The sequence below is a fragment of the Hylaeus volcanicus genome, chromosome 5, assembly GCF_026283585.1.
Source record: "Hylaeus volcanicus isolate JK05 chromosome 5, UHH_iyHylVolc1.0_haploid, whole genome shotgun sequence".
In the NCBI taxonomy this organism is placed as follows: Eukaryota; Metazoa; Arthropoda; class Insecta; order Hymenoptera; family Colletidae; genus Hylaeus; species Hylaeus volcanicus.
The window spans coordinates 28757410-28768599 of NC_071980.1; the positions used below are offsets into that span (position 1 = coordinate 28757410).

General features: G+C 35.9%; 3 protein-coding genes and 1 long non-coding RNA gene across 9 annotated transcripts in view; 3 read left to right on the forward strand and 1 right to left on the reverse strand.

Annotated features, from left to right (window-relative positions):
• LOC128877218 (SAC3 domain-containing protein 1) overlaps positions 1–4457 on the forward strand; it is a 7893-nt gene extending 3436 nt beyond the window's left edge. Inside the window, exons 1-7 of one of the 5 annotated variants that reach the window (XM_054124347.1) lie at positions 2415–2514; positions 2860–3057; positions 3137–3298; positions 3372–3626; positions 3692–3832; positions 3897–4086; positions 4157–4453. In XM_054124347.1, coding sequence (XP_053980322.1) covers positions 2990–3057; positions 3137–3298; positions 3372–3626; positions 3692–3832; positions 3897–4086; positions 4157–4234 — 894 coding nt within the window. In that variant the 5' untranslated portion in view covers positions 2415–2514; positions 2860–2989 and the 3' untranslated portion in view covers positions 4235–4453. The other 4 variants (XM_054124348.1, XM_054124346.1, XM_054124345.1 and 1 more) reach the window with 4 other exon arrangements.
• Positions 4458–5111: 654 nt separating this feature from the next.
• LOC128877224 (uncharacterized) lies at positions 5112–5957 on the forward strand. Its single transcript, XR_008457214.1, has 3 exons — positions 5112–5146; positions 5347–5446; positions 5815–5957. It is a non-coding gene; the product is annotated as an uncharacterized LOC128877224 (long non-coding RNA).
• Positions 5455–6897, reverse strand: LOC128877223 (mediator of RNA polymerase II transcription subunit 4). Its single transcript, XM_054124354.1, has 4 exons — positions 6756–6897; positions 6265–6671; positions 6074–6193; positions 5455–5988 (listed from the first exon to the last, which is right to left on the reverse strand). The coding sequence occupies exons 1-4, from the start codon at positions 6821–6823 to the stop codon at positions 5819–5821; spliced, it is 765 nt and encodes a 254-aa protein (XP_053980329.1). The 5' UTR covers positions 6824–6897; the 3' UTR covers positions 5455–5818.
• A 586-nt stretch (positions 6898–7483) lies between these two features.
• Positions 7484–10033, forward strand: LOC128877220 (UDP-glucose 4-epimerase-like). Of its 2 annotated transcripts, none has more exons than XM_054124352.1 (7): positions 7484–7619; positions 8002–8161; positions 8441–8559; positions 8642–8932; positions 9000–9180; positions 9309–9593; positions 9656–10033. In XM_054124352.1, exons 2-7 carry the CDS (start codon positions 8032–8034, stop codon positions 9706–9708), a joined length of 1059 nt encoding a protein of 352 aa, XP_053980327.1. In that variant the 5' UTR covers positions 7484–7619; positions 8002–8031; the 3' UTR covers positions 9709–10033. The 2 variants fall into 2 exon arrangements, with proteins under 2 accessions (XP_053980327.1, XP_053980326.1); XM_054124351.1 differs by having other exon boundaries at positions 7500–7619; positions 7969–8161.
• Positions 10034–11190: the final 1157 nt, after the last annotated feature.

Sequence of the window (11190 nt, forward strand, 5' to 3'; positions counted from 1 at the left end):
CGCCGTCTGATAGTTACTCGAGCGTGAGCCACCGGTGGTGCACGCCGGCGTGAACGTGTTAAATAAATACATTTCATAAAAGTCGCAAAGTTTCTTCAATCGAGCGCCCAGAGAGATAAGTATAAAACTATTCTATTCCATTTTCATTAAAAAAAAAAGAATGCATGAAAATCCGGTTGAGTGGTTAATGAGTCATTGTAATATTACGTTTTTTTTTATTTCCCGCTAACGGCGACTGTACACGTGCAGTAGTGCATTCAAGTTTTTTTCCCAATCGTACGTACCATTAGAATGTTTTATACGAACTCGTGCTTAACATGTTCGCTAATACGCGTTTAATTTGCCGCATAGATCATGCGACGCGTATGGACGACATGATTTATAGATGTTTCAAAGATCGAGCTACAAAATTCCGATATTAATTTTCTCGGCATGCAATCGTACATCAGTGATCGGTGAGACAATTTCAAGCAACGAACACCTTTCTGTTCCGACGTCCATGCCGTGGAGCACTGATCGCCAAACGTCAATGTTAATTACCACGAGCGTCCTTAAGGCCGACTAAACATGGATTTTTTCGCGGAATCTTACGATCAAACGCGGTACATATACTGAGGCATACGTGTCACGGTTTTTCCGGTACGCGATCTACACGTGACACGATTCCTTCGATGCATAATTAATAAATAAAACGCATCGTTTAAAAATTCCGAATTTACACAGCGAGTTCGTTGTAAGTACGGATAATTTTTTTTTTTTTTTTTTTTTTTTTTCATAAATAGCATCAAAGAGCTCTCGCAATCCGGCATAATTGCGCATCCTCTTACCTCGATCGGGGCGAAGAGATTTTCTAACGTTTAATCGAGTACCGGACGCTGGTTTTCGAAACCGAATAAATGATCAAGGCCGCTTAGGAAACTGGACAAATGTTTACAAAAACGATTTTTGGCATCGCCGTGTGTCGCGCACCCGTGCACGTCATTCGAAACGATGTTTAGGCAAGAAAGAATCAACGTCGATGGAACAATAAACATGGAGAAAATTATGAAAAATTGTAAAGTAATGAAATAACTTTTTCTGTCGTAACACGTTGAAAACGTACTTGCAGATTTAGATAGTCAAACTTCGTCTAGACGGGAACCGTGATTCGAGACTGCGAGAGGAGAAAAGTAATTCTTTGAAGATAGGGCAAGCGATAAAAGAAGATAGAAAAAGACGGACGATAGTTTACGTAAGATCAACAACCTTCTCGCAATAACGGTGTCGACGAAGATGACAACGCAACAGGTATCGTGCAAACTACAAGGACGCGCAAGAACGTTCCCCTCGATCACTTTCAGTGACTCCTGACACCTTATTAAAATATACACGAATTTTCTGGATCGTATAAAAATACTGTCACGGTATTATCTCTAGGCTCTGATAACCGAATCCGCCGCTGTATGCACGTTATCTTCTCGCTTCCAAAAAAAAATGTTCTTCGCACAGTTGCGAGGAGATCGTTGTTGTTTTAGTTAGCTCTGATTTAAGATATCGTCGACGAACGAAACTGCTCTCACTATAAAAAGCAAACAGAAATAACGCGATGAAGGTCATCGTTTGAAAGAATTCATACTAGCTTCGCGTCTATGTGATATCTAAATTACCTATAGTACATGTGTACATCTCCGAGATAAATGAACACGTGTGTACTTACTTACACCTCGCTTAGCGCGAAGAAAGGTATGTAAATAAAACCACGTGTCTACAGGGTGTCCCAAAAATGTTGTAACACCTTGAAAGGAGTGGTTCGGGAGGTGATTTGAAACAACTTTTTCCTTAGCGAAAATGTTGTCCGAGGCTTCGTTGAGGAGATATCAACGGAAAACAGTGACCAATCAGAGCGCGCGGATACCGTTGGAGCGTAGGCTACGCGCTCAGCCGGCTTCGCTCATACGCTACCGCGGCCGCTCACCAGTATACTCGCGCTCTGATTGGTCAGTGTTTTCCGTTAATATCTTCTCAACGAAGCCTCGGACAACATTTTTGCTAAGGAAAAAGTTGCTTCAAATCACCTCCCGAACCATCCCTTTCAAGATGTTACAACATTTTTGGGACACCCTGTATACACAACAGGGACAAGACCAACACGAAGGGGCGCTTTGATTCGATCAAAGTTATGCAAGTTACTATTCGTGTGCAATAATTACGGTTCCACAGCAAAAGGGTCGATAAAATAAAATATCCAAAGAAATTAAATAAAATAATATCGTATACTAGCTTATCAAAAGCCACGTCGAATTTTCCTACCCTTTATTTCGTAGAGCTAATCAATTTCCTTTCCGTTGATGTGTTTCGATTTATGATTATGATACACTCCTGAACGGAGATAGAGCGAACTAATAAATTTCTGACGCAAGCCACGTGGTTATGTTTACAGATTTTTTCTTCTCGGATGAAGTGTAAATATACTCTTCCAAAACCTTAAGTATACGTATATATGTATACAAATGCGTACACAAATTGACTACGTAGGTAATATCCTTTATCGAAATATCACGTTAGTATCATACGTAAATACATACATGCACGTAACTAGTAACCCGAAGTCATATGCATGAAGTTAGTTGACTCTTGGCAACAGTAATCGTTTATAAAGAGAATGTAATATGGACATTAAGTTTGACATATTTTAACGGTACATTGGTTTATTGAATGTTACAAAATGACCGATATCATAAAAGGAACATGTTTGTCGATGTGTCCAGAGAAGGAATGTTGGATGTAGGTTATAATTTACACTTATCATAGTTTAGTTCTGAAATACATATGTAGAGGTATAATAAGATAATTTTAATCTCTATCGTGTTGGAAACTTAGAAGAGAGAAAGAAGGTTTACTGCATATATTCGAAATTGACGAGAGTGTAAAGACGGCAAATAGTAAACGACCGAAGGCCGATCCAACGAAAGTTGTAAAATGTTTCAGTCGTCCAGCAGCTGGAGTAAATATGACCGATCCGGATCAACTACGTCCTGCACCTGTATTATTATCAACGATTAGATATTTGTTTACTAAGTGCGTTTTAAATCATGATTTCTTTTGCTACGCGAATTTAAATAAATCACTCTTGATAGAACTCGGCACCGTATTTCAGAATAGCTACAAGAACAGATGTTGACTGGGTAGTAGTGTACGATTTTATCTTTGACCGTCTGAGATCGGTGAGGCAAGATGCTGGAATTCAGAGAATCGATGTCCTTACAAGTATACAAATTTTTGAACCGATAGTTCGATTTCTTGTTTATTCTGCCCAAAGGTACGATCATATATTTTATGCAGAATTGGAGAATATATCATACGACAGAGCAGAACAGGTTGAAAAATTGCAGATTGTGTGATCGAAGTATCTCTGAATTTAATCCAAAAATTAATAATCAACACCTAACCGAATGCATAACATCTCTGCTTGTCTTATACGACAAAAAGGAACAGAATGACAAGCCAGATTCTCTGGATCTTGATAGGTGTATGCAAAAACTAAGCTTGAATGATAATCGTCAAGAAATGGAAGCATTGTACATTCTTTTAAATATGGGTAATACCGAAACTTTAAAAAGAGCATTGAGCTTGTCGTCTGATTTAAGGTATAAAAATGGTGTAATTAATATACAATGTTTTTTCACCTTTACAATTCTCACAATTTTTACAGAAGAAACTCAAATATCCAACTCTCAATGAAAATATCGTTCGCCTGGTATTTAAAAAATTACGTGCGTGTGTGCTCATTGATTCAACAACTCTCTCCCTTACTCATTTGTGCAGCTATGATTAACATACAAATTATAAGAAGGTATTTTAAGCGCGACAAACATCTGATTTGTCTAATAATTAAAATATATTATAAAATATTTCAGAACAGCGTTAAAAATCATGAGCTCAGGATATAATAGTAAAGTATTTACATTCCCAGGACTAAAATTACAAACAGTTTTATTGTATAAAGATATAGAAAAGATTCGAGCAGATTGTGAACTGTTTGGTCTCGTGTTCACAGATCAAAATATTTTATTTCAAAAAGCAAATTTTAAAGACGAAGTGCAATTGGTAAGAAAAGATGCATGTTCTTTAATCTAAAATTTCACGTTCCATACTAACGCATTATTTTTCATTTTAGTCAAATCCCGAAATGTATTACTACACTTATCAATCTCTGCATAATTTTCTACCAGATATTCTTCTGATGTCCATGTAATATGCTTGCAACAAAAATTAAAGAATAATACGGAAAGTATCATGTATAGATGATATAAAGTCATATTTATTTCAAAAGTCGATAATGTAGAGTGCTCGATAATGCAGATCGCTCGGTCGGTAATGCAGATTACTCGGTCGGTAATGCTGATTGCTCGGTCGGTAATGTAGATTACTCGGTCGGTAATGCAGATTTCTCGGTCGGTAATGCAGATTTCTCGGTCGGTAATGCAGATTTCCCTGTCGGTAATGCAGATTACTCGGTCGGTAATGCAGATTACTCGGTCGATAATGCAGATTACTCGGTCGGTAATGCAGATTACTCGGTCGATAATGTAGATTTCTCTGTCGGTAATGTAGATTTCTCTGTCGGTAATGCAGATTACTCGGTCGGTAATGTAGATTACTCGGTCGGTAATGTAGATTTCTCTGTCGGTAATGCAGATTACTCGGTCGGTAATGCAGATTGCTCGGTCGGTAATGTAGATTTCTCTGTCGGTAATGCAGATTGCTCGGTCGGTAATGCATTGCTCGGTCGGTAATGTAGATTACTCGGTCGGTAATGTAGATTTCTCTGTCGGTAATGTAGATTTCTCTGTCGGTAATGCAGATTACTCTGTCGGTAATGCAGATTACTCGGTCGGTAATGCAGATTGCTCGGTCGGTAATGCAGATTGCTCGGTCGGTAATGCAGATTGCTCGGTCGGTAATGTAGATTTCTCTGTCGGTAATGCAGATTGCTCGGTCGGTAATGAAGATTGCTCTGTCGGTAATATAGATCGGCCGGTCGATAATGCAGATTGCTCTGTCGATAATGCAGATTGCTCCATGTAGCGGAAGTTAGTTTTATAGTTAATATGGTGCTACACCTCTGCGGCAAATGGATGGTGGCTATGCATTTGGAGCTGATAAAGTAAGCATACGTATATCTTTGTAAATTTTGTTCTTAGTCGCGATTATATTTCTGTCGAACGCGTCATAAATTTCAAAATCCAAAGCAGAATTCAAATTCCATCAGAACTTCTTACAAATCGTATAACGTGTATCACAGTTTCAACATTTCTGTTGTTGCAGGAGTTAGGAAAGAATTTATTAAGAAAAACTGCTTTACAGGTTGTCGAAAACGTTAAACGACTGTTTTGATATCATCCTTTTGATAGAACTCATGAGCTGCGGTTCGAGACTGGGCTTAGCATTGTACATTGTACTGATCGTACGTAAATGAATTTCTTCAGCATAAAGAACGATAAAAATATTGTGTCGTATGACTGTGTTTATTATACCTAACTCTCTAGAGAATTTTCTATCTTAGTTTCTTCACTTCATCGTAATTTTAAGATACAATTCAAACTATTCAAACATGTAATTCCATTTGAATTCATTTCTACAGAGATCCCTTTCACTCGTTATCACTTTTTCAGAAAATATTTCAAAAGTCATATATTATGAAATATCGACTATAACTTAAACGCTTAGAAGTTGTTAGATGTTTGTACAAAATTTATTTCTTCTGTTACGTCTTTTATAAATATTTAATAATAAGTAAACAAAGTTCAGTCCATGATCTATCATTGCAAACAGATAATCATTGAGAGTCACTGGAAGAACTACTCGACGAATCTGTGGACATAACTTCCACATCCTCTGTTTCCTGTTTGTGAGTATTCATAGCGACGCTCCCTTGGCCGCTCACCGACATATGTATTTCACCAGAGGGATGCCATGCAAATTGATTGGCCTGTGACACTGGTGGTTCTGAAAAAATTATATCAATGTACACTTATGCCATAGAAATAAAATTTGATATACTACTACTAGTAGAATTGTTTTGTTATCATACCACCCACAGGATGTCCAGCTCTATGCAAATCAGATGATATTCCAGGATGAGAACCTAACATCTGTCCATTCAAAGGAAGATCGCTTAATCGTCCAAGATATCCCAATCTCATTTCAATATCTACAAGCACGCTCAGACTTATTCGATGCTTAGGTAGAAATGGACAAAAAACACAAGTAGTAGAAATTCACCCGTGGGATATGGTCTCCTAGGATCTCCTTGTTGCCATGTAAGTGGTGCACAAATAGCATTCGATGCACTTATTCTATGTGCATATTTAATAAGTTCCTCTGAAGGAACTGGCTTTTTATTGGCACGAGCAATAGATTGCAACTTCTGTTTTGCTTGATAAATTGCAGTGGCTAGAATTTGTTCTGCTTCTTTCAGTTGCCGCTGCAGTTGTCGAATGTCTTGATCCTGTCTCTCTACCTCAACTTTTAATGCCTCCATTTTTAAATTAATTTTCGCTTGTTCAGCCGCACGTTTCAAAGTCATTTTTAATTCATCGTCTTTAGCAATCAACAAATCAGTCAGCTGAGCGTGTACCTCGCTCGACAGTTTCAGCTGTTTTTGAGCAATGGTGTTTTCTATCATTTCTCTAAAGCAATATAAAATCCACAAAAATAAAATAAAATTGTTTGGTACGATAATTTCGAATATTCGTAGATCATTCATGCCTTACTTTGTTATGAGTTCGATGTCATCGATGAGAGACAATAGAACCTCTCTGGTGCTTTTGCCGGAAGCCATTTTTTTCGATGATGCGATCGAAAAATATGCGATTACTTATATTACGCGAAAAATTGATCGAGTATTTTAATGTAAGCCGTTACCGGTTTCTCTTGATTTCTCTGTAGTGCTGGCATCAACATTGTCCATTGAAACTTGAAGCTAATATGCACTGATATGACATAAGCCCATAAGTCAGAGAAGCGCACGCCAGAGGTCCTCAAGTTCTACTTCTATAGCACATATTTTACATTCTAAATAAATTATTATATTTATAATCTAATTTTGCTCATATTTATTATTTATATAAATTTGACTACGTCCGTCACTTCTGAATAGAGGTGCACTAAACCTGCGAAGACATTGCACATATACTTTTTAAGTCAAGACCAGTTCAGTCAAGACGTTAGTAGTAAGGACGAACTCACGATTACAATTATGTGCAACTTTGAATATCACTTATCAAAACTTTGTACACGTGTAATTATTATTAAACAGTTGAAACGTAGTTTATTAAAATTTCAGGTATTAAATATCATGCGAGGAAATTAAAACATGAAGATACTCGATTATTTATTCACATTTATAGGTCATTTGTCATTCAATTATTAATGTACTTGCTTATAAAAGTATTTGAAACACCTATGCCGACGTGTTAGTATTACATAACTTTATCACGGAATACAAATATTGTTATCGATGTTTGACGATGATGTTGGAACACTGTAGTATACCTTGTGCGTTGTGCGGCGTGTGTCTTGTGCCGCTGATAAAGTAAGGTTAATTGCTTACGTGTCAAACTTTGTCAAACATTAAGGTACAATACTAATCTTTTCTTATATATCCATATGTAATTTTTCTGTGTGTTAATATTATATCATGTTTATATTTATATATTCTACAATAAATGTGTGTAACCGTTTGTATAAATAAATAATACTACAGTTAAATCTTGTTCAGAACCTACATTTTGTTGGAATTTAATTATAAATTGTATATATGTAACAATGTTTATTACCTGACACGATTTATATGTAAAATGTGAAACAATTTTAAACAGCCAATATTTACAAAGTATTTCTTTAGATCTGTTTTCTTGTATGTCGAACTGTTAGCATGCCTTTAGCATTGCACATTCTCTAACGTATTAATTTTCTTCTGTTAAGTTAAAGCACAATAATTATAGAATATTATGTTAGAAATAACAATTAGAACAGCACGAAAAAACAATGGCAAGTGAATCTGGGGATGTACTGGTGACGGGCGGTGCTGGTTACATCGGTTCTCATACTGTATTAGAACTAATACAAGCAGATTTTAGGGTGGTGGTAATAGACAACTGTAGTAATGCTTATAAAGGTGAGGTGTAACAAACCTAATTGCAACAATACAATAACAGGATACATATCTACGATGTCAATGATTTTTAAAAATATTATTATATAGTTGTACAACAAAAATCATTAAAGTAACTTTGTCTTGCATTGAAATAAAATTGAACTAATATTTATCAAGCCTACTTTTGCATAAATTCTGTAATACTTGTACCTGTAACATTCAGTTATTCCCTATAGTGTACATTCCTCTCCATAGTTCAAAATTGCATTGTAGGATTATAGTTCTATCTTTCATTTGTAGGAAACAATGATACAAAACCAGAATGTTTGTTGAGAGTTGAAAAATTAACAAACAAAAAAATTACATTTATTGGTTGCGATATAACAAATGTAAATGAATTGAGAGATGTATTTAAAAAGGTACCATTACAAATTTTATCAAGAGTTAATTATATATACTAGAAATATATACTTGAAATATCAATTATTACTTGTATTTTAGTATACTTTTTATTGTGTCATACATTTTGCTGCTTTGAAAGCTGTGGGTGAATCTTGTGCAAAACCACTAGAATACTACAAAACAAATGTCACTGGAACGTTAAATCTGTTAGAAGTTATGACAGAGTACAATGTAAAGCACTTAATTTATTCAAGTAGTGCCACTGTTTATGGAACTCCTGAAAAACTCCCATTAGTCGAAGATATGATTACTGGAAATTGTACAAATCCATATGGAAAGACAAAATACATGGTTGAAGAAATTTTAAAAGACTTATGTAGTTCAGATAAGGTAACATTGTGTCTTTTATATTTGGTTGACAATACAAATTAAATATTTGTTATAAACGAATTTTTAGGCATGGTCTGTTATATCTCTAAGATATTTCAATCCAGTTGGAGCTCATCCTTCCGGGCAAATAGGAGAAAATCCAAATGGTATACCAAATAATTTAATGCCATACATTGCTCAAGTATCCGTCGGGAAAAGAGAAATGCTGTATGTTTATGGCAATGATTACGATACCCCTGACGGAACAGGTACGTAGCTAGACAAAATTACTTTTCCGAAACAAAAAACTCAAAGAAGAAGTTTGGCTTTACGGATATTTAAGGTTATATTCAGTTCTAATTAGCGAACTATCGATTGTTTCATGTTAAATTTCTAGGTGTTCGCGATTATATTCATATCATGGACTTGGCACTAGGTCACGTGAAAGCAATGATTTATCAAAAATCTCGAAATCCAACTGGGTTTAAAGCAATCAATTTAGGTACCGGAAAGGGTTATTCGGTACTTGAAGTTATACGTGCATTTGAAAAGGCATCGGGTCGAAAAATACCATACAAGATAGTTGAACGTAGACCAGGAGATATATCTGCCAGTTATGCAGATGCTAGTATAGCTAAAAAGGAATTAAATTGGCAAGCCAGTAGAAATATAGATGATATGTGTAAGTTGCTGTATTAGGAGTTAGTTATCGATGATTTTTATTAATTTTTAAATTTATTACAGGTATAGATACGTGGAAATGGCAACAGAGTAATCCGAATGGTTATGAATCTTAGTAGTAATTTTTTAAATGTTTTATGGTTAAAATTTCTTAAAAATTCTGACGAACTTTAATTTTGTTTTTTGTTATTCAAGTATAAGCCATGGTGGTGACTAGTTACCAAAGTTAAGACCAAAACACAACATAGATGTATATCCATATATATATATGTATATATATATTTATTTAACACTAAGCATATACATTCAGCATTTTCTATGTTCAAAATCGTTTTTAGAGGACATAACGAATATATAATATTATAAATATATTTCAGCTGTTCACCCTATTGTATTTTTATAAGAAATTGCAAACCATGTATTAAATTATTGTGCCATATAGTTTATGTGTTTACATCAATTATTACCTAAATAGACATTAAAAGGGATAATTTCTATCAATTAAAAAAACAATTTAATTTTGCATCAATGTATTCGTATCTTCGCGCGATTCATGGACACGCGATTGTTATCGCCATCTAGCGGTGAATAAGCCGAACTAATTGATTACCGTTCAGTGAGCTGCTAAGTGCAGCAAGTGGTGCCATCGGTGAGAAAACACTCAGGTTTGTCCTCGAATAGTTTCTATTTGTACTAATAGATGGCGTTATTTTAAAAAAATTGTAGTCGCCATCTAGCGTCAAGGATACAAACTAACTTTACTACAAACTTGGGCGTTTTCCCACCGATGGCGCCACTAGTACAAATCACTATTTAGTCAGTGGTGTCATCTAGCAGCAATAGCAGGAACTATTTTCACCACAAACTTGGGCGTTTTCCCACCGATGGCGCTGCGTGGCGGTAAAAAATGAATTCAAATTGTTCACCGTTAAATGACATGTTTGAATGGTAGTTGTTAATTATAATTATTTAAAAGCATCCACATTTATGATTTAATTTTAATTTCACTGTAGATACAAATCGAAAATTATAATGCGATACGTATCGTGTACTCGGAATTTATTGCGATAAGCGAAAAAAATGACCGGGGTCCATAAGATATTATACAAATCAGTTGGATAATTTCTAAATTATAAATTGCGCACGTGTGAAACGTACATGGTACGTTTGTATGTCATAGTTGTAAATAGAGGGACGCATTAGGCATGAAAGGGCCCTATGGTTGTCGTTTATTAAATAGAAAAGGGAAAAAAATAGCAGTCGCTTTGTCCGGGTTACATACCTTACGAGTTCCCCTGTATGGTTGCGAACACGGCGTACTATACCGCGCAGCAATACTTTGCTTTGACAGCGGCGAAATGTTTATTTAATACATGGAAATTGCTGATTCTCGGTTCGCGTGGTATACACGGCCGCTTCGGTCTCGTTGGTCCAGCCGATTCTCTTCATTTCTCTCTCCCCGTTTGCTTTCCTCGTCGCTCGTACATTCTCGACCGCGTAAACATTTTTCCCGTCGAACGGGACACGTACGAGATATATATTCTCCTCTGTCGCGGTACGCGTACGCAACTATTGTCGTCGGCTGTATCGCGATCCGG